At 53.8% G+C, this 18,455-nt stretch overlaps 2 protein-coding genes across 2 annotated transcripts in view; both read right to left on the minus strand.

The window, feature by feature from the left end:
* The window catches only part of SLC5A11 (solute carrier family 5 (sodium/inositol cotransporter), member 11), a 15,047-nt gene extending 7,478 nt beyond the window's left edge, over nt 1–7,569 (minus strand). The window contains exons 1-7 of the mRNA XM_010002572.1: nt 7,278–7,569; nt 4,459–4,635; nt 3,498–3,569; nt 2,675–2,779; nt 2,397–2,456; nt 1,835–1,939; nt 486–591 (exon numbers count right to left, since the gene is read on the minus strand). Of these exons, the coding sequence (XP_010000874.1) occupies nt 486–591; nt 1,835–1,939; nt 2,397–2,456; nt 2,675–2,779; nt 3,498–3,569; nt 4,459–4,590 (580 nt within the window). The 5' untranslated portion in view covers nt 4,591–4,635; nt 7,278–7,569. The remainder of the gene's footprint in view (nt 1–485; nt 592–1,834; nt 1,940–2,396; nt 2,457–2,674; nt 2,780–3,497; nt 3,570–4,458; nt 4,636–7,277) is intronic.
* Nucleotides 7,570–10,814: 3,245 nt separating this feature from the next.
* Nucleotides 10,815–18,455, minus strand: part of GRID2IP (glutamate receptor, ionotropic, delta 2 (Grid2) interacting protein) — a 46,541-nt gene continuing 38,900 nt past the window's right edge. Inside the window, exons 14-23 of the mRNA XM_010002603.1 lie at nt 18,425–18,451; nt 17,163–17,250; nt 16,305–16,382; nt 15,404–15,600; nt 14,744–14,899; nt 13,334–13,420; nt 12,675–12,804; nt 11,666–11,784; nt 11,294–11,458; nt 10,815–10,886 (exon numbers count right to left, since the gene is read on the minus strand). Coding sequence (XP_010000905.1) covers nt 10,815–10,886; nt 11,294–11,458; nt 11,666–11,784; nt 12,675–12,804; nt 13,334–13,420; nt 14,744–14,899; nt 15,404–15,600; nt 16,305–16,382; nt 17,163–17,250; nt 18,425–18,451 — 1,119 coding nt within the window. The remainder of the gene's footprint in view (nt 10,887–11,293; nt 11,459–11,665; nt 11,785–12,674; nt 12,805–13,333; nt 13,421–14,743; nt 14,900–15,403; nt 15,601–16,304; nt 16,383–17,162; nt 17,251–18,424; nt 18,452–18,455) is intronic.

The raw sequence follows: 18,455 nt of genomic DNA on the forward strand, positions 1-18,455 counted from the left end.
AAAAACAAGGGGAGAGTAAGGAAGGGGGGGGAAAAAAAAAAAAAAAAAAGGGGGGGGGGGGTGGAGGATCTTTATGAGCAACATCACTGGGGTGAGCACTGGGAAAGGAGCAACCTTTATTTGTTTGGGATTTGCACGGCTTTTTTCCATTTGGCCACTTGAAAGGGCACCCAAGGCTCTCCCATTACACGGCTCATTGTTATGTTAATCTCTCATACCACCCGAAAGCCCAGAGGAAAAATGTATTGTGCAAATGCCTCGAGTACAGCTTCTCCTTAAAGCAGAACTGCTCTGCCCCAGAGCAGGGGTATTCGTTTGCTCCTACCTGGGAATTTCTTTCTAATGGATGAGCTACCAGTTTTTTCTCCCCCCTTCTCATGGCAAAACCAGACTGCCTGGGGAAGGCAGGGCTTGCAGGACGCCGGGTGCTGTGTGTGAGCTCAGCTCAGCACAGATCTGTGGTGTGGGCTGAAACAACCACATACCTGCAACCGTGTAGACAGCAGTGATGGCCAGCAGCCCCGCCACGGCGATGTACAGGTCCCAGTGCAGGGCCTGCTGGATGAAGAGGGCCCCAGCATACATGTCCACCTAGACAAAAAGCCAGTTAGCACAGCTGCAGTGATATCACAGAGCTCCTCAGAGCCTCCTTGATTTGTAACTGCTCACGACTCCCTGGCTGCCCACAGCATCTTTTCCGTGTGGCACATCCCTCCGCAGCCCCTGCTCCTGCCTCCTGGGCATTAGGACCAGGCTTGGCTGAGTCATGGGGCACAGGGAGGGCAATGATTGAGCTGTCCCAAGGGAGGGGTACATGCACAGTGCTCTCTGAAAAAGACATTTTTATGTGGGGTGAGCTCATCTCCCCAGAGCACCAGGGAGCTGAGTGGGAGAGCTGTGCTGGCCAGGGGACAGCCTCGGCCTGCCACCAGCCCCAGCACCCCTGTGCCATCCCATCAATTCCTCCCTGCAGACAAAGTGACAGTGAGATAACCAGGAGTGTTGTGGGGCTGGGACCCAGCCCTGACCAACTAGCTCTGCAGCTAAGTGAAAATGCTGCAGTTTAGGTGGGATTTAGGGTGGTCAAACTGCAGAGCACAGAATGGCACAAGTGAAAAAGCACCTGAACAATCCAGTCTCTCTCAGGACTCTAACCAAAGGGTTAGTTGTTTCTAGAAGAGAACCTAAGCCTGGTTCCTGGGTGCCACCTGAGCTCCATGACCAGCATCTGCTCCAGAGGGGACCCAGGCAGGCTGTGTCCCACAGCGTGTCCCACTTTGGCCCCAGACCCACAGGAAACACTCAGCAGTTGCCCTGGTTCACGTGCTGCCACACGGTTAATGACCAGCCCGGGAGGTGTTGTGCAAGGCTTGCTCCAGTTATCTGTCCAAGGCAACACATCAAATGGTGCAGTAAAGCACTAAACTCTTTTCATCTCCACAGATACCAACTCCCACGTTCTTATTCATCCCACAGAACCGCGTTTGGTGTCTGCAGGCAGGAAAGGGGAGGGGGAAGAAACTGGGTAACCTGCCAGATGTACAAAATCTAACAACAAATGCATCCATGCTCACAACTTGACTTTTCAGTGAGCCATTGCTCAGACTGTTCACACCAACCTTTCCCTCCTGGGGTGGCAAGCTTTCAGGAGAACCTGATGTTATTCTGTTTGTGTAGGCACTCGAAACAACTACAGTCAAACTTCCTCAGGTGTTTAGATAAAACAAACACCCTTTTCTGCTAACAGAGAAGGGCCAGTAGTTGCACTTCCCCACCTTGCTGATCAGCGAGTGTTTCCATGGTGAACTTTCAATCTGTTTCTTTTCCTACTTACAGATATTTTGGTGAAGATATAGATGAACAAGTAGAGAATTGCCAGGAACATCTGAATTCTTTTGCCTCCAAAACGTCTCTGCAGGTACTCGGGCATGGTGGTGACCTGGGCAAGAGGTGCTGTCAGGGTGGGTGGTACAGGGAGGGCTGCAGGAGGACTCTTGGGGCCTGCTGGGGGGGTCTGAGCAGGGGGAGGCCCAGGGTGGCCCTGCCAGCTGCACTGGGCTGGGGTTTGGTTCTGCCCTGCCTGCTCAGACCTGCAGGGCAGCTCGGCAGGCACTGGCTGCGCTGCAGTGTCTGGTGTAGGGTTCACTGGGAGAGCTTCTTCCCTCTCGTGGGGAGATGGAGCAGCTCTGCCCCATTGCTGGGGCAGCAGAGCAGTCTGACCCCACAGCCAAGCCCTTGGTGCTGTCCACAGGCACCAGCTCTGGTCCCCTTTAGCCCAGGCCACCGGAGCTGCTGGGAGCACTGTGACACAGGTACAGCAGGAGATGGTTAAGCCCATGAACCAAACAGTTCAATTACCAGCACGTCACTGATGGACACAACCTCCATCTACTTACCCCTGCTGCTATGTAGATGGGCAGAAACAGCCAGGCCAGCACCAAAACACAGAACATCCCCTGCAAAGGGAAAGGGAAGGAATGTCAGTGAAGCTGGTCAGGGCTGTGATCAGGTAGATCAGGGGGACATGGGGATGGGGTTATCTCTCAGGCCTCAAGGCTCAGGCAGCTGGAGGCTGAGTCTTTGGAGCTGCCAGATCCCTGTGTAGCAGCTTTTTGGTGTTGGAGTTGCCCTGCTGGGCACAGAGATGGCCCCAGAGCCACTGTGCCACACTCACGTTCCACTCGTAGGCTGTTGCGGCAATTCCAGAGGCAGCTCCTGACCCAGCCAGGCCAATGAAGTGGCCACTTCCAACATTGCTGGCAAACAGGGATGCACCCACCTGGGGAAAGACAGGAAATGGGATCTGGCCTTGGCACAAGGCGTTGTTCTCAGCCCAGTGATGGGCAACTCAGTGCTCCACACCCCCCACTGTGGATGACACACAGTGATGCTCTTCCCCACTCATCACTACAGGGGACATGAAATCCTCCTCACTCTCTGCCACCTTCTTTTGCTTACATTTTCAGCACTCTGGCACCTCTCTCCACCTTCTTTCATCATTCACTGCCTATTGCTCATTTGTGGGCCTGTTTGGGACCATCCTGGTTCCAAAAGAGTGTCAAGTCTCTCATGGGGGAGCAGGACAGAAGGTAACAAGTAGACGTGTTGGGTCATCAGGTTCTTACATCAGTACCTACTTATTCACCCAACCAGCCTAAATGAAATACCCACCCAGCACACTGGCTCAAGGCAAAGCTGTGTCCACCATGGAGACCCCCCAGTTAATTCTGGGAATCTCCAGGCCAAAGCCTGCAGAACCAGTCAGCTGGCTCTGGTGGGGCACAGGGCTGTGACAAGTGCCCTGCAGCAGCAGCACTTCCCCAGTCTCAGAAATGGAAAAAACCCCTCATTCTCATACCTGGGTCTTGGTAAAACATGGAAGTAACTTTTCTAATTTTTGTTTTCTGTTTGGAGAAATGAGTTCTGCTTGGACAAAAGTGCTTTTCAGTCTTGCTGCAGCCTGGGGGCACGAGCAGTGTAATGATCAAGATACTTACAGGCCACCAAACCATCTGTCCCCCAGCCAGGAAATAGCCTTTCACAGTGCTGCGCTGCGTCTTCCACATGGACTGGGAAAGCAGAAAAGCAGAACACAGGTTTCAGCAACCACCTCAGCTGCTCTCAGAGCATCACCAAGCCATTTCCCTCACAGCAGACTCTGTACTGTCATCAGATGAAAGCAAAGGGTTCCTGGAAGCACCTGCAGCTGCTGCTGAGAAATCCTGGGGGATGAGAGAGCAGCCGCGAGGGAGGGGACCAGCCAAGCCTGACGCCTCGTGCAACGTTTTCTGTCCTCTCAGCATCCTGATTAAGGTTTTCTGTGATTAGCAAACTAAACCACTGCAGAGCATGAGGAAGACAAGCAATTTTGGACAAGAACTGAGGCCACCCCTAGTTATTAGGTATTACTCATTGGATCCCGTCCTTCAGAGACTTCAGACAGTTTTGTGCAACACCAGGAGAGTTATGTACCACACCTGGAGGGAGCAACTCTTCATCTCAGCCCTATGACAGCCAGACTGTGCTTTTGCTGTCATAAAAGCTGTGCCAAAAGGATATCCTGCTGCCTTAATTATATATGAACAGTATTTTTAATTTACAGAATCTGCTGGTGAGACCACTGTGGACAAGCACAGGTGATTTATAGCAGAGCAATTCCTTCCTGGATGAACAAAACAGTATTATTAGCAATACTTTGTACTTAGACGACCTCTTCTTCCAAGGGTTCTCAAACCCTTGGCAAACACTAGAGCTGAACAGCTCTCCTCTGGAGCAGCAAGGACACTTCCCCAGGCTGAAGTGAGGAAAAGGAGCTGTAAACTCTACTTTCCGCTTGTTCAGTTGAATCCCGGGAAGTACAGCCAGACTCAAGCCAAAGGAAAATCATTTGAGGCCCAAACAGCCATAAATTTCAGGATAACAAGGCATGTATGAAAGCTTTTAAGGGGATCTGCTTACCCACAGCCCAACTGCAAGGACAAACACAAAGTACAGCACAAGAACAACAATGTCTATGGTGTCCAGTGTCTTCTGGGGAAACACATCCCACAGGGGGGTGACAGAGGAGGGGGTGCTGCTGGTGGGCTCCATGGCTTCGTATGCAGGCCAAGGGTTTCTTTATCTTGATGCATATATCTGTGAAAAAAAATGGGTTACACAGTTAGGAGAGGGTGAAGGTGTTGATCATTTCTTGAGCAACTCGGGTTATCTGCTCTGGCCGTGGTTCTCCTTCTGCTGGAACCATGGAGAGGGCTCTTGTCTCTGGCATTTGCCTTCATCCGTGATGCCTGTTCTGTGATGGGAAGATGCTGCCAGCAGGCTGGCCAGCCACAGCTTGGTTGGATTCCCCTTGCAGTGAGTAATTGTCTGCAGGATTGGCCATGGTGAGAAGCTGCTGCCAGAAATGTGCCCATGATGAGCCACCAGGATGTGATGACATGTGAGCTGCTCCAGTGGCAGTGGCATTGTCCTCCTTGGCCACAGCAAGACCTCAAGCCCAGGTGCAGAAGGTGCTGGGACTGAGCACCTGAGCCCAGCTGCCTTCCCCATCAGGAGCAGGGGTGGCAGCATGTCACCCAGCAGAGGGATGGACAGACCTGCTGCTGTGCCAGAGGGATGAGCTGCTGGTGTGGGACCAGCACCAAGGGGTGGAAGAGCCAGTGCTGGGGTTCCTTCCTGCACACCAGCCCATAGCGACATTCCCTCTGGACAAGATACTCAAGTCCTTCCCACAGGAATAAAACCTTGTTTTCTTGTCCAGAAATGCCTGATAAGGAGATGTGGCACCTCCAGAGTGCCCTGTGGTGCCAGGCATCCTTTGGCAGAAGGGGCAAGATAAAGTCCATGCAGGGAAGTTGGCCAGGGGGTTGAATTAATGCAGTTCCTCCTGGTTTCCTCCTGGTTTCCTGGTGCCCTCACCCAGGCTGGCCCCACTCCAGGGACAGGGGAGGAGGTGAGGGGCAGTGCCAAGGGGAGCCCCTGGCTTGGGAGGCCGTGTTGGCCACCAGGGATCCCCAGGCCCAGCACCTCACTGCCAGGCTCCAGCCATGGAGCAGCTCTGGGATGATTTCTCTTACCCCACTGAGCTGAGGAGATGGTTCCTGTGAAGAGCCTCTGGTGTCACTGGGACAGCTGGGCCAGGTGTCTGCTGATCCTCATCCTCCTCCTGCCTACACGGCTGGCCAGGTCCTCTGGCCTCTCTTACACTCCCCTGGCAAAACTTATAAGCTCCCCCCTGCCAAAAGGCTGAAGAGGGTGGGGCTAAGGGTGGCCTGCACCAGCCCCAGGCTCCCGGCATGGACGGTTGGACAACAAGCAGTCAAACAAGTTCTTCATCTGAAGAACATCTCCCTCACCCACATCTTTCACAACCTCCACCAGCTTCACCCCAGTGTGGAACCACAGCAGGAACCTGCCCCAAACTCACCTGGGCCTGAAGAGCAACCAGCTGCTCTGCGGCACCGGCTGCCCGGGTGTGTGCAGGGCAGAGCAGGGATGGAGTGATGGTGATGGAGATGCAGCAACTTCTCCTGCTGAGCAGCATTCAGGAGGGGCAAGCCCTGCCCTGTGTTCCCATACACCCAGTCCTGCAGCACAGGCTCTCATGCAGTTATCAAAAAGTTGGGCAATGAAGAAGGAGCTTCCCAGTGGCAGGCACCATCCCAGAACCTGCTTTCCACAGCTGAGGTTTGTATCTCAAGATATCAGAAGCCTCCAGCACAGGAGACAAAGATGGTACAGAGCCATGTTCTGGTTGAGTGGCAGCACCAGGCTGGGACCAGGGACTTGCAGCACCTCACAAAGCCTTTTCTGTACCTTATAAAGCCCCACATCCCGCTGAATTCCTTGAGAGCTTCTGCCTGGCAGGACACAGACCACTGGCCACCAGGTCAGCACTATCTTCCCTCTTTAAGAGGCAACATGTCTGGCTCTTGCTGAGTTTTTACTGGCACGCTTAACCTCTAGGAAAAGAAAACCCAGCTTTGGTGTGCCAGCCTGTGGAAGTTGCAAACCCTGCTCTGCCACCGCCTGCTTTCCCTTTTGCAGCTCAGATTTTACAGATATTGCTGTTTCTTTTAATCCTGAGACACTTCCCACCCGAGGGCTGGTGGCAGGTGGTTCTCACGGGCGGAACCGCTGGAGGTGCCCAGGCTCCATCTCCCGGGGTTCAGCCAGGAATGCAGGGGAGCCCTGTGCCTTCCCCTGCCCGGTGCCTGCGGGTCCGGGCAGAGCTCTGCAGGTGTTTGTCATGTCCATCAGGAAAGAAAGGAACTGCAGGATGCACTCCAGGGGAAATTCCCTGAGCCGAATCCAGGTGGTGGGTGAGAGCTCCCGGTGCGGCTCCCGGGGCGCGGCCGAACCTTCTCAAGAATGTGGTAGAGTCGGTGGCTCCGATTTCAGGTCCTAACTCTGCCACGGCCCAGTGGAAATTTTGCCCATGTTGTGAATTCAGCTCACAGCCCCGGTCTCCCTTGGTTCCTGGCACAGGCAGCAGCGCTTTCCTTGCCAGAGATTGTGAGGAAGGAACATCCATGGCATGGGAATGAAGCAGCTCAAGCCAGCCCTTTATCAATGGTCCCGGGAGGGACGTGGCCCACGTGGGTCTGGAGTAACCCGTCAGGGCTATATCGCTCCGAATTTCTCCTCAACGGGATTTTTTAAAGCATTCCCAGGTCCATCCAGCTCCTGAAGCCCCCCCGGGGCGGGGCAGGGCCGCAGCCCCCAGCCCCACCGCCCGCCGGGCTCCGCGACGCGGGGAGAACTGAAAGGGAACTTACTGCGCTCAGCTGGGTCTCATTCTGCTCCCTGCGCCGGGCACCACCAAACTCTGCCAACTGACAGGCAGCTTAAATATTGCCAGAGAATCAGGATTTGCCAGCGGAGCTGTTAACGGTGTCACAAGGAACCAGAAGGAATATTTAGAGTCAAAGTTAAACTAATGGCCCGAAGTTACTCCTTGGGTCTCACGTGGCTCTGGTGAGAAGTGTATTATTTTCACTATCGGGGCTCAGGGGTCAAACTCCACGGAGGGCCATCCTCTGAAGCAATCTGCGCAGCTGGAGAAGGGACAAGGAACAATACAGAAAGAAATCCCTGCTGCTGTCCTCCCGAGCTGCCAGCCCACGGCACGCGGCGAGCTGACAGCCAGTACCATCTCTGGGTTGGTGCCTCAGCCTCACAGAGAGCAGAGCTCTTCCAGGGGCTGGGGTTTGTAACTCATTTCTGAGTCTGGAGGTTAATCCCAGACTCGAGTTACCTTCTGGGACCAGACTGGAGGTTTTGGCATCAGCATCATCTCTCTGAAAAACCTGATAAACACTTATGGATCAATAACGTGCAGAAAGTGATGCTGAGGAGGGACCTCCCAGTGCAGGGAGAGGCCGTGGCAGGAGGCAGCTCATCCTGCTCTGAAATCAGGGTGCAGAGAGACCTGGGGCAGCACTGCTGAGGACCCTGTGTCTCAGCACTGGTAACCTGCAGACCAAGCACTGGCACTGGCCTTAAATGGTGGAGTTACCAACCCAAATTCTACTGTATGTGATCCCCTAAAGGCATGTTTTACTGGCCAGTCCTCAGCTCTTCTGCAACACCCTGATGACAGTCAGGTGAAAGTCTCTGCTGAAGCAGGACAACCCCAGGGGACACCAACCCCGTGCCCTGCCCAGCTCCACGCAGCATCTCTGAGCACAAATGCTGCTGCACTCTCACTCACGGGTCACTCGATGTTGCAGCTGCACTGCTTGTACCAAAGGGTTTGTGAAACTTACCCTTTCTCTGACAATATCAGCTGCTAGAAGCAGTTCAGCTCTCACCTTCACTTTTCAGCTTTCTAGACTGACAGTGGAGACAAATATTTTACATAACAAAAGACACCCCAGAGTCTGAGAATCCAGAGATGGTTTAATTTGATCTGCTGGAATCTGGGAAACCCAGATTTTCCTAAACTGTGTTGGAACAATGACAATCCTTGGGGGCATCAAATTCATCACCCAGGTACCTTGTTCTACCTCCCAGTCTGTGCTGCCTTGACTTCCAGCCCTTCCAGTCTGAAGCAGAGACCTCTGTTTGTCTCTTTGGCATCTTTTTTGGTATCTGGGAAGTAGTTATGGAATTTGTCCCTTCAAACTATTATCAAGACACGGAGAGGGAGGACTCATACCTGGTTCCAGCTTGGCCTGGCAATGCCAGCCTAGTGCTGTCTCAGCCCAGCCAGCCCACCAGTGGGAGCTGTGATCTTACCCTCACCATGACGTTACTAAAGCTGCTTGTTTGTTTGTTTTTAATATTCTTTTCCCCATTTCTTGCAAGGAAGAGTGAAAATCCTTAAATAATCTGAAGTTTGGAATGTAACCTGGGATTGTCATGGCCATTGTTTCCCTGTCTCTGTCAGAGGATGGAAGTGGCACCCCATGGAGCCGGAGCTATGCCAGGGCTGCATTCCCTGCGCTGACCCCGGGCTGCTGCCTGAGTTATTATTTCCTTCCCCAGGACAGGCTTTCCTGGGAAGATGATCCCATGACCGAGGCTGACGCAGGCGTTCTGCTCAGGCTGGACTGTGCAGGGCTGAGAGGAGAAGGAGCCAGTGCACTGGTACCCTCCTGTGTGAAGGTCTCAGGAAACACCAGAGCAGCATGTGCGGGGAATGGTGCCGACTGCACCGGCTGCAGAGGAGGCTCCAGGGCATCGTTTCTGTGGGGCTCTGTGGGCTGTGCTGGACCCTGCAGTGGTTTGACAGCCACACCAGGCAGCTTCAGGTCCCCAGGGCTGCAGAAGAGCCAGGCTTGATCAGCCAGGAGGGGTTCGAGCACTTTGAACGCAGGTGCCCAGCCAGGGATTCTACCCATAACAATTTTACTACCTCTGCTCAGAGCTGTTCTGCAGTGGCTGGTTCTGTGGCCTCCAAGCAGGACCCAGTGACTGAGCAGGCTGCTGTAAACAAGCTAAACTACAACCAGGAAATCTGATACGAAACCAGTCCCTATCTATCTGCTGGGAGTGTAAAGGGAGATAAATTGCTCTGGGACGTAAACTCAATCTCAGCCAAGAATTCCTCTTCAGAGGGAAACAATTCACTGGCTCACACGCTCACTAAATGTTTTCTTCTGAAGGCTGCAGAAAAAATCCATACTATTTTAAGAATGTGTTGCTCATATTCATCACAGTGTCCTGAGAGCTGGCACGCAAGCTGCTCTCTTCACACGTACACGGTTATTTTCCCCATACCAGCCTGAATCCAGCAAGGTTGGATCCTGCACCTCTCCTGTAGGTGTAAGGGGCTGATATGAAGATGTGCCAGATGCAGAATTCCTCACACCTTCACCTGCAAAGTCATTTTTGCCTAGACACAAAGGTACATGCAATCAGGAGGCGAAAGGCAGTAGCTTTATTTTAGGAATAGCACGTAGGCATTGGGTAGAGACTGGACTGTGAATGTACATGGTCCCGTTATCAAATAATACAACCGTGTGTCAGAAGTTCTGGTTCTTTGAAAATAGTCACATAAAAATACCAAAGGGTTTGGAGTCCTAACTATTTTGGAAAGTTACAACATGTAGCAAAATCTATGTACAGCGTTTTCACAGTTGTAATGACAGTTTCAAAAGAACATCCAAATGTTTAAGTACTGAGTAAGTTTTTTGGAAATAAAAAATAAAAATAATAATAATAATTTAAAAAAAAATCAACAGAACACATTGTGCAACATCCAGAATGGAAAGAGGAGCTGAGCAAGCATCTCCCTGTCACTGCCATCGGGCAGAGGGGAGGCAGGGACAGGGGACTGGACCTCTGGGAACACAACACTAGAAACTACCTGGCACTTAATGCTGTATAAACAGATCACTTGTCAAAATACACCTCACTTTCTGCAGGGGGGCTTGGAAAAATACTGAAAAATATTTGATGGTTATAAGGTATCCCATAAATAATGCACCAGTTGGTGATTGTGTAGTAAGCAGAGGCTGCAGTGAGGGCTTCTGCTCTGGCCACAGGCAGGAGGAGTGACCTGTGCCAGGGCTGGAGTGGGGCAGGGGGCTGGAGCAGGGGCTGAATCCTTGACTCAGTCATATGCAGGAAATGGAGGGTGCTAAGAAAGCTGTTGCCAAGCCTAGCACAGTGTTCACCTTCTTGTCCCTGTGCCTCACCCTCACATCCATCCACCATCACTTTTCAGTATCCAAACTGCCCTGACACCTCGGTCCGTGGTTCTGCTTGGTGGCAGCAGGTGACAGCAGCATATTTACAACCAAACTCAATGGGAGCAAATTGCACTTTGTTGACAATAAACTGTCAGAGCTGGCGTGGCTGCAGACCTGTCACCAGGCCAGGGGGGAGGTCACCCTGGGGCTGCGCTGGCTCTCGCCGACCTGCACATCGCTGAGTGCCCGCTGCAGGGAGAGAGCAAAGGGCAGGAGCTGAGCATCAGGCAAGGGCAGCTGGTGTGGACAGGGAGGACATTTCAGTTGTACTACCCCACTACAGCCTTAATTCTCCCCTGGCTTCCCACTGGGCAAGCCCTGACAGTGCATCTGCTTTGGGTGCCCCAGCCCAGCCTTCATTAACCAGGAACGTCAAGACCATGACAACATCTGCTTTACTCTCCATGGGGCTGATGCTTGGACCATGGACCCTCCCCTCTACCTCCTGCACCATCCAGCCAACCTGCACTTGCAGACACTCAGGTGCACGTGCTCACAGAAAGCTCATCTCACTCCACAGCTCACATGCAAGGAAAACACTTCACTCACCTCTGACAGGAATCGCCTTCCTGGCTGGCTTTGAAAGTGCAACTCACCTCGAACTTGCTCATGAATTCTGCAAAAATGCCAAAGAAGGCTTCAGAAGTTGTCATTTTCGAGTCTTCCCCAAAGAAGGACAACACCTTGCTGAACTCTTCCATGGCCTTGTGCTGCAGGTCATCCAGGGATCGCATGGCAGGCTGGGCACTCTCCAGGAAGGACTGAGAGAAAGGGCTTAAGGAAAAACAGCCACACTGGGGTCTGGGACAGATCAGAATCACTTCTGCTTATCAGACTGCTGGGCTCCATCTCAGGTCTCAGAAAGGACCTGCTGGAAACGCAGGCTATGGCTGCATGCAAAGGGGACCTGCTGCTCACCAAGGAGGCACAAAGACAACAATGGTTCTGCCCCTTTTTCGGAAGGATACAGTCATCACAATTGCAAATCTGTCCTCTGCAGTCGCTGGCATGTTGTGGCAGGCCAGCTGAATGTCACTGACAGTGGTGTGCAGGTCCTTCAGGTCAGCTGTCAGAGTTCTCTGGTTCACTACATGAGAACAGTGTTAGGGGACATTGCTGCGTGGCCTGTGGGCAGCCAGGCTGGGCAGCCCTGCACAGCCACAGTCTGAGCCTGGCTCTGCAGCAGGGAGCAGGGAGCCCTCAGGGGCCCAGGGCTGCTTAACAAGCCAGACACAAAATTCAGCTAGCAAAGCTACAGGTACAGACCTTCACCAGGGGAAAATTTACATCTCAGGCCTGAATGTTCTCCTTTATTTATCCACTGTAGCCCTAATTCCCAAGGGAATTTCTCACAAAAGTCAGGGGGTGATGTGCAAGGAGCCCGCAGCCCCGGCTGTGCCTGCAGCCAGCCTCTGCTGGCACCAGATGGGCAACAACCCCAGCAGCTAAGTGACTCTTCCTTATTGCAGCCCACAAAGCCGTATGACCCTCAGTGTGACACACCTGCAACTGGACTGTGACCCCGTAATTTGAGGGGTGCTGCACACTCTGTTCCACACGTGACTGCAGCAGTAATAGTGCTGGCACCCACGCTGGGGAGGCTGCGCCCCGGGGGGGAAGGAGGCAGCAGGTGAGTGGAGCAGAGCAGCTCCTGGCACTTCCCTCTCCCTGCCTCACTTACAGGATACCTCTGAACTTGGGAACCATGTTTTCAAGTCAGAAGGAAGGTTTGGGTCAGGAGAAAAAGCCTTGTCTAGAAACTCCCATGTGCAGCAGGGTGGGACAGATGGGACCTCCCGTGTCACTAAGGTTGTCCCTTCCTAGCCCCGATCTCTTGCTCAGGACCATTCCTCCCTTGTTTGGGCTGCCATCCTGCTCTTGCCAACCCTGTGCAGCTCGTGACTGATTCCAGACCCATACAAAACCAGGAGACAGTGCAAGAAGACATGGGACCTGCAGATGCTTTTGTTCCTTTACCTTTGGCAGCAAGCGGCACTGTGGGAAGATCCTTGGCAAAGCCCAGGAGCTCTGGGAAATGTTGGCTAAGTGATTTGGCAAGAATATGCAGGAAGGTGGATTTCCCATCTACAGTCTTGGTCGTGTTCAGCTGCAGCAAAGCACAGTAAGTGAGGAGATTGCTGTGCAGGGGAGCGTGGGTTTGCTGAGCCTGCAGGGCTCCTCTGCCCTGCTCTGCCCTGCGCTCACGTGCGTGGCAATTCCCAGCCACGCTCTGTGGATTAATGTTTAAATAGGACAATTAATGTTTACACAGCTTGTTACACCCAGATTAAGTGGTGTCAAGATGTTCAGCAGTATCTCCCTCTCACAGGCCAGGGCTGTCACCCTGTCCCCCACCCCTCAGAAGCTCCACAGTGACCCACAAGGGAGAAAGACCCTCATTTTCTCCCCCAGCAGCCAGAGGGCCACGGGCTCTGGCCAGTGTCACACACCTGTAGGTCTCCTGTCCCAGCACACCAAAGGACACGACCACTGAAGCCACCCCTGGGCATCAATCCACCCTCCCACCAGTCCCTGCTGTACCCAGGAGCCTCATACGAGGACAGGCACCACAAATGGGCACATGCAGCTCCTGGCACTGGTGCCTCCTGCATGGGAACAAACCTGCCTTGTCTTACCTCGGTGAGAAAGTTGATTTTGAAGCCTGTTGTTTTGCTGGTCTTGGGCTGCCCGTTGTTCAGGTAGTTTCCCATTGCCAGCACAAACTGCAAAGAGAAACCTCAGTGAAGGACTGGGCAGTGCCCTCCAGCACTGACACCGTCCCATCTGGTTTTGTTCCTGCTTTTGGGTCACAGGGACCTGCCAACGACATGGTAGAGGGAGCAGAGGGAAAAAGCCTCTCTCTGTCTACAGGGCAGTGGGAAAGCACAGGGTTTGGTGCCAGGAGACTTCTTCTGGGAGCACCTCCCTGTACATGTGCTCATAGAGCATCATTAATAAAACCTGATCAATTCATTCAGTGGATTAGATGAGGTGGATGGATGTGTCAAAGGTACAATCTGGGTGTGAACAATTTGGTTTTGCCTTTTTTTTTTCTCAGTAATTTTTCCTTGCAGAACCAGGACCAAGTCTGGAGGTTCACCCTGAACTCCTCTGCCTGCAGGACAAGGACTCTTCTGCTGCCTGGCAGGTGCCTGAGCTCTCCTCTTCCCAAGACCTTTTCCAGCCATTATCTGCAGATCTTTAAGGGGGTATTTCAAAGGGCCAGCCTGGGCTCACATGAGTCCTAACATCCCTCGTGGAGCATGGTGAGGAGCAGGGACCTCAGGACTATCTGGATTTCAACCTGGAATGCTCTGAATTGCTGTTCACCACCAATTAACTTGCAACCAGCCATTATCCTCCAAAGACTTAATGAGATGTTGGGAGGTTACTGGCCAGGAGTCGTTAGGGAGATTCATCCCTCACCTGGAAATGCCTTTTGTCTCATCTTGTCCTCACTTATTCCACCTGCTGTTTTGAAAAGCACACCTGAATGCATTGACATCAATTTGGGGCAGCTCTTCTCAGTAGGGTCAAGGAGCAGCTGCAGTGGGATTTGTTCTCTCCTGCAAGTGCAGTGACCTCTCTGCCAGGCACAGCCCATCCTGGGGACCCCAAGAGCACCTCCTCAGAGGGATGGGCAGCATGTGAGACCCTGCCTGGCCCACAGCCTTGCACAGGGACCTGCAGAGCTGCCTGCACTGGATACACACATAGTGACTGCCTGGACACCTCCTCCAGCCCCACCGCAGCCAAAGGACAACCTTGGTGAGCTCTGCTCTGTCACTGGGTGGGTTTCAGGGTCCTGCAGCCCTGCTGTGTGCTGGGTGAGTGTGTGGCCACCTGCAGTTGGCCTTCCTGCATCCTCCTCATGCCAGGATCCCCACAGACCAATGCCAACGGGAGCTGCCGAGGGGAACACGGGGGTTCCAGGGAACAAGAGTGGGGCTGGAGCTGTGCTGGGCTGCCTGTGAGCTGCTTGCAGCTGCTCCCGTGAGCACAGGGGGCCCCCGGCGGCTGTTAGGAGAAAAAAGGACTGTTCTGACCTCCAAGATCTTAGCCAGCTTCTTGCTGCTTTTCAGCTCCAGAGAGGCCTTGCAGATGCACTCGTAGCTGGCTTTGATCTCCTCTATCTTCTCCTGCAGAGTGGTCTTAAAATGCAGGCTGCGCAGGCGGATCTTGTATTCTGGCACTGCCAGCATCTGGGCACGAAAGGAGGGGAACATCACTGTTGTCACCATTTGCTACAGTCCCTCCTAACTGGTGTCCTTCCTGGCTCATTTCCCTGTACATGGAAGCACTTGCTTAGTGCAGGTGACACCACGAAGCAGCTGGGATGGCTCACAGAGCACAGCTGCCTGGCTGCCGAGATCCACAAGTGACATTGTCAACAGAAATTAAGTCAGAGTTGGGCAAAGTCACTCCTGCTGTGGAGTAAACACCGTGGTTTGCTTCAGCTGTCAAACAGCTGCTGTGGGAGCTGCTGGACACCTCAGGCATCAGCCCAAGCATCGCTCACCAGCAGTCCCTATGACCAGTGCCACCAGCTCTTCCCATCCCACAGCACGTCCGAGCAGACCAGTGTCCCGCTCGCTGCTTCCTCTTCCCTGTGTGTTCTCCTCCCCTCCAGCTCACAGTGGGACATCCCGAGGACACTGCAGGTGCAGACCCCCTCTCCCCAGGAGCACGTCCCTGCCCACAGGTACCTGCAGGACAAACTGGTCGGGCTCACTCAGCTTGCTGGGGTTCTCCTTGTAGCTCTGGAAGCGCTGCACCTCCTCCCCGTCCGGCGCGTACAGCAGGAGCTGCTTGATGTGGGAGGGCTCCAGCCGGTCCGTCTCCATCGTCATCAGGATCTGGCGCAGCTCGATGTGTGACAGCTTGAGATGGGCTATCAGGATGGCTGAGGGAAGCGAGACATGTCACTTGGGAAGGGAGGAGGACCAGACCCTGGGCTGTGCTGGGGAGAGACTGCCTGTCAGGGAGGGGCCAGGAAGGGAAGCTCCATCTCTCCACAGTGTGAGTGGTGTGGACTTCTCCATGTGCCTGTGCTAGCACTGGGTCAGCCCTGGGGAGAGGAAGGACATTCCCCTCCCTCAGGCCCTGCAGAGGCTGTGCAGGGTCCCCAGGGAGTGACCCCCAGGGTAGGGCACCATTGAGCACCTACATCACCAACACATCAAGCTAGGAAACCATCCCTCCTCTCCCATCTCCCCAGAACCAGGAGACCTGGGACTCGCAGGGTCCCACCCAGCCTCCCACCCTCCTTCCCTCCAGGACCCCATCAAGGAGAAGTGGTCCTGGCCCTTTCCCACACACCCTCACTACCCCGCAGGGCTGTGCAAGCTCTTCCCCTCCCCAGGCCAATGAGTCACATCCCATCTCCATCCATTCCCCTAAAACCACTTTCTTCCCTCTGCCCAGGGCTGATCCCAGCCTGAAGGAGCCCTGGGCTGCAGGAGCACCCAGACCAGCAGAGCTGTGCTGGGGTTCTGTTCATGGGATGGTGCTCATGAAGCCTTCTGCCTTTTACCTTTCCAGTTCTCTACATCCCTGGTCCCATCTCTGGGCCTGTTCTGGGGTATGTTCCCCGTGATGTTCACTTACATGTGTTGTAGGCCTTTTTGTGGGACAAAATTTCAACCACGTCTTTCTTTTTAAAGTTTTCAGGCATGAGAGTTGGCTCTGGAAGAGAAACTGAAAGATTTAATCATGGGTAAGGACAGGCTCAGCCGGCTCCAGCAGGGAAAAAACTGCCCTGAAAACAGTGAAACCATGAGTGAAAGAGGAGAACTGATGCTTTGCACACAGCAGTGGCTCCAGGAATCCTTGAATTCTGCGATTCAAAGATCTCCTCAATGGAGGACTCAGTTGGAGCTGAAAAAAGTAAAATGAGAGGTGAAACACACAGAAAATTCCCAGAAACACCCCAAAAATAGAGAGCCCCTGAGAAGAATCCCATTTCATCCCACTTCCACTGCCCCTTCCATCTGTACCTGGCTGCTCAGCCCTGCTGCCTGTACCAATGAGCAGAGGCCGTGCAGGAGTCATGACAGTTTGTGGTGCAGGTCTGGGCTGCAAACCAGGCCCTGGTGGCACTGGGGGTGGTGCTGGCACCCCGGCATTCCCAGCGGGCTGGGGATGGCCAGGCAGGCACTGTGACTGCTGGGAAGCAGCGCTGGGCACAATGGGGAGCAAAATGCTCCAGCCGAGTTTCCCTGCCCCGATGGACTGAGATGCAGAAAGAAAACAGAAAATGGCCGTGAAGAAAATCCAGGGAGAGGGTGATCTCCACTGTGAGATCCACCAAAAGAGGTGATCTCCACCTTAATGATCTGCTGTGCCACCAGCCACAAACTGGGTATGAGCGAGCTCTGTGCCCACAGGTGATGCGAGGACCAGGGGCTGCTGTGCTGCCCACCCAGCCCATTCCCCCCCCGAGCTGCTCTGGGCTCAGGCACTTACTTGTGGGCTTCTGTGTCCCGAAGTGCAGCTCTAGGTCGAGGTATTTGACCATATCACTCAGCTTGTCGTAATCTGAGTCTTCCCCAAGCTGCAGGAGGAGGAAGAGTGAGTCAGGAGCTGTGCTGGTGCAGGGGGCAGCCCAGCACTGCCCACCTGCACGGGGCCACCTTCCCTCCATCCCATACTAAGTTCTGCATCCCTAGAAGAAACCAGGACAGGTTGATGGCCCTGTCCTGTAACTGGAGACTCAGTCACTATAAACTTTGTGCAGGAACCAGAGCCTGGTGAACTGTTCACCTCTGGGGAGGCAGTTTCTACACAAGCCACTAAGCCCATCTGCTGGTACCCATTCTCATTTCACAAGATGGGAGGAAACCTGGAGGTTCCCCCTGTATTCCCTTGCTCCCTGCAGCTGGTGGCACCATTCCACAGATTAATAAGCTTCTGATCAGCTAGACTCCTACAGAATAGGATTGCTCTCCACTTGCTACTTGGACACAATTGCTTAACTGAAGGTCAAAGTGGGACTTCCAGAAACTTTGGGGAGAGGGACCTGCAGCATTTTAAGTGCCTGCTGTGAGGTGGGTCTGGAGGGTGATCCCACAGCTCCACTCCAGCTGCTCAAGGCACAAAGAATATGGCACATCTGAGCACATCCTCACTGTGAGACACAGAGGCTGGAAGTGAGACTCCAGGGAGGCCAGCTTCTCCCTGCAGGGACTTGAATCCAGCTCCAGAGTTCTGTATCACTTCAAGCCCCTGATACCAAAGGATTATCGTATCTACTCTCACTCCCCACCCACCTCCCCCTCCCGTGTACTGCCCTGCCCCAGTGCTCTCCCCATCCCTCTGGCTTTCAAACATCCTCACGGTTTCCTACTGATAGACCCTCCTACAGCTGCAGAAGGTGTCTGCAGGCAGCTCCTGCCTGTGTCACCCTACAGGGAGCTCAAAAGCAAGTGTTCCCAGGACCCTGTGGTCAAAACCAGCATTTCAGATGCTTTCCAGAGCCTCTTCTCATCCCAGCAAGTTTGGTCCAAACAGGACAACAAGAACTATGAGGCTTCCTGTGACGTGGCATCTTGAGAGTTCACTCCCTTGGCCAAGGTATTGAATGTGGGGCCTAACAAAGGGTCAGGGAGGGAACAGCCCTGCAGGAGGGCAGTGCCCACGGGAGCTCCCACCAACCTGTGCAGCCTCGGCACAGGCCACCAGCCCCTAGACAGCCCTTTGGACCCTTGCCCCCACCCCCTGCTCCATACCTGCCCCCAGATGGTCCCTTCCGAGTTCTCC

The sequence above is a fragment of the Chaetura pelagica genome, unplaced genomic scaffold (genome assembly GCF_000747805.2).
Source record: "Chaetura pelagica isolate M959 unplaced genomic scaffold, ChaPel_1.0 scaffold438, whole genome shotgun sequence".
NCBI lineage: Eukaryota > Metazoa > Chordata > Aves > Apodiformes > Apodidae > Chaetura > Chaetura pelagica.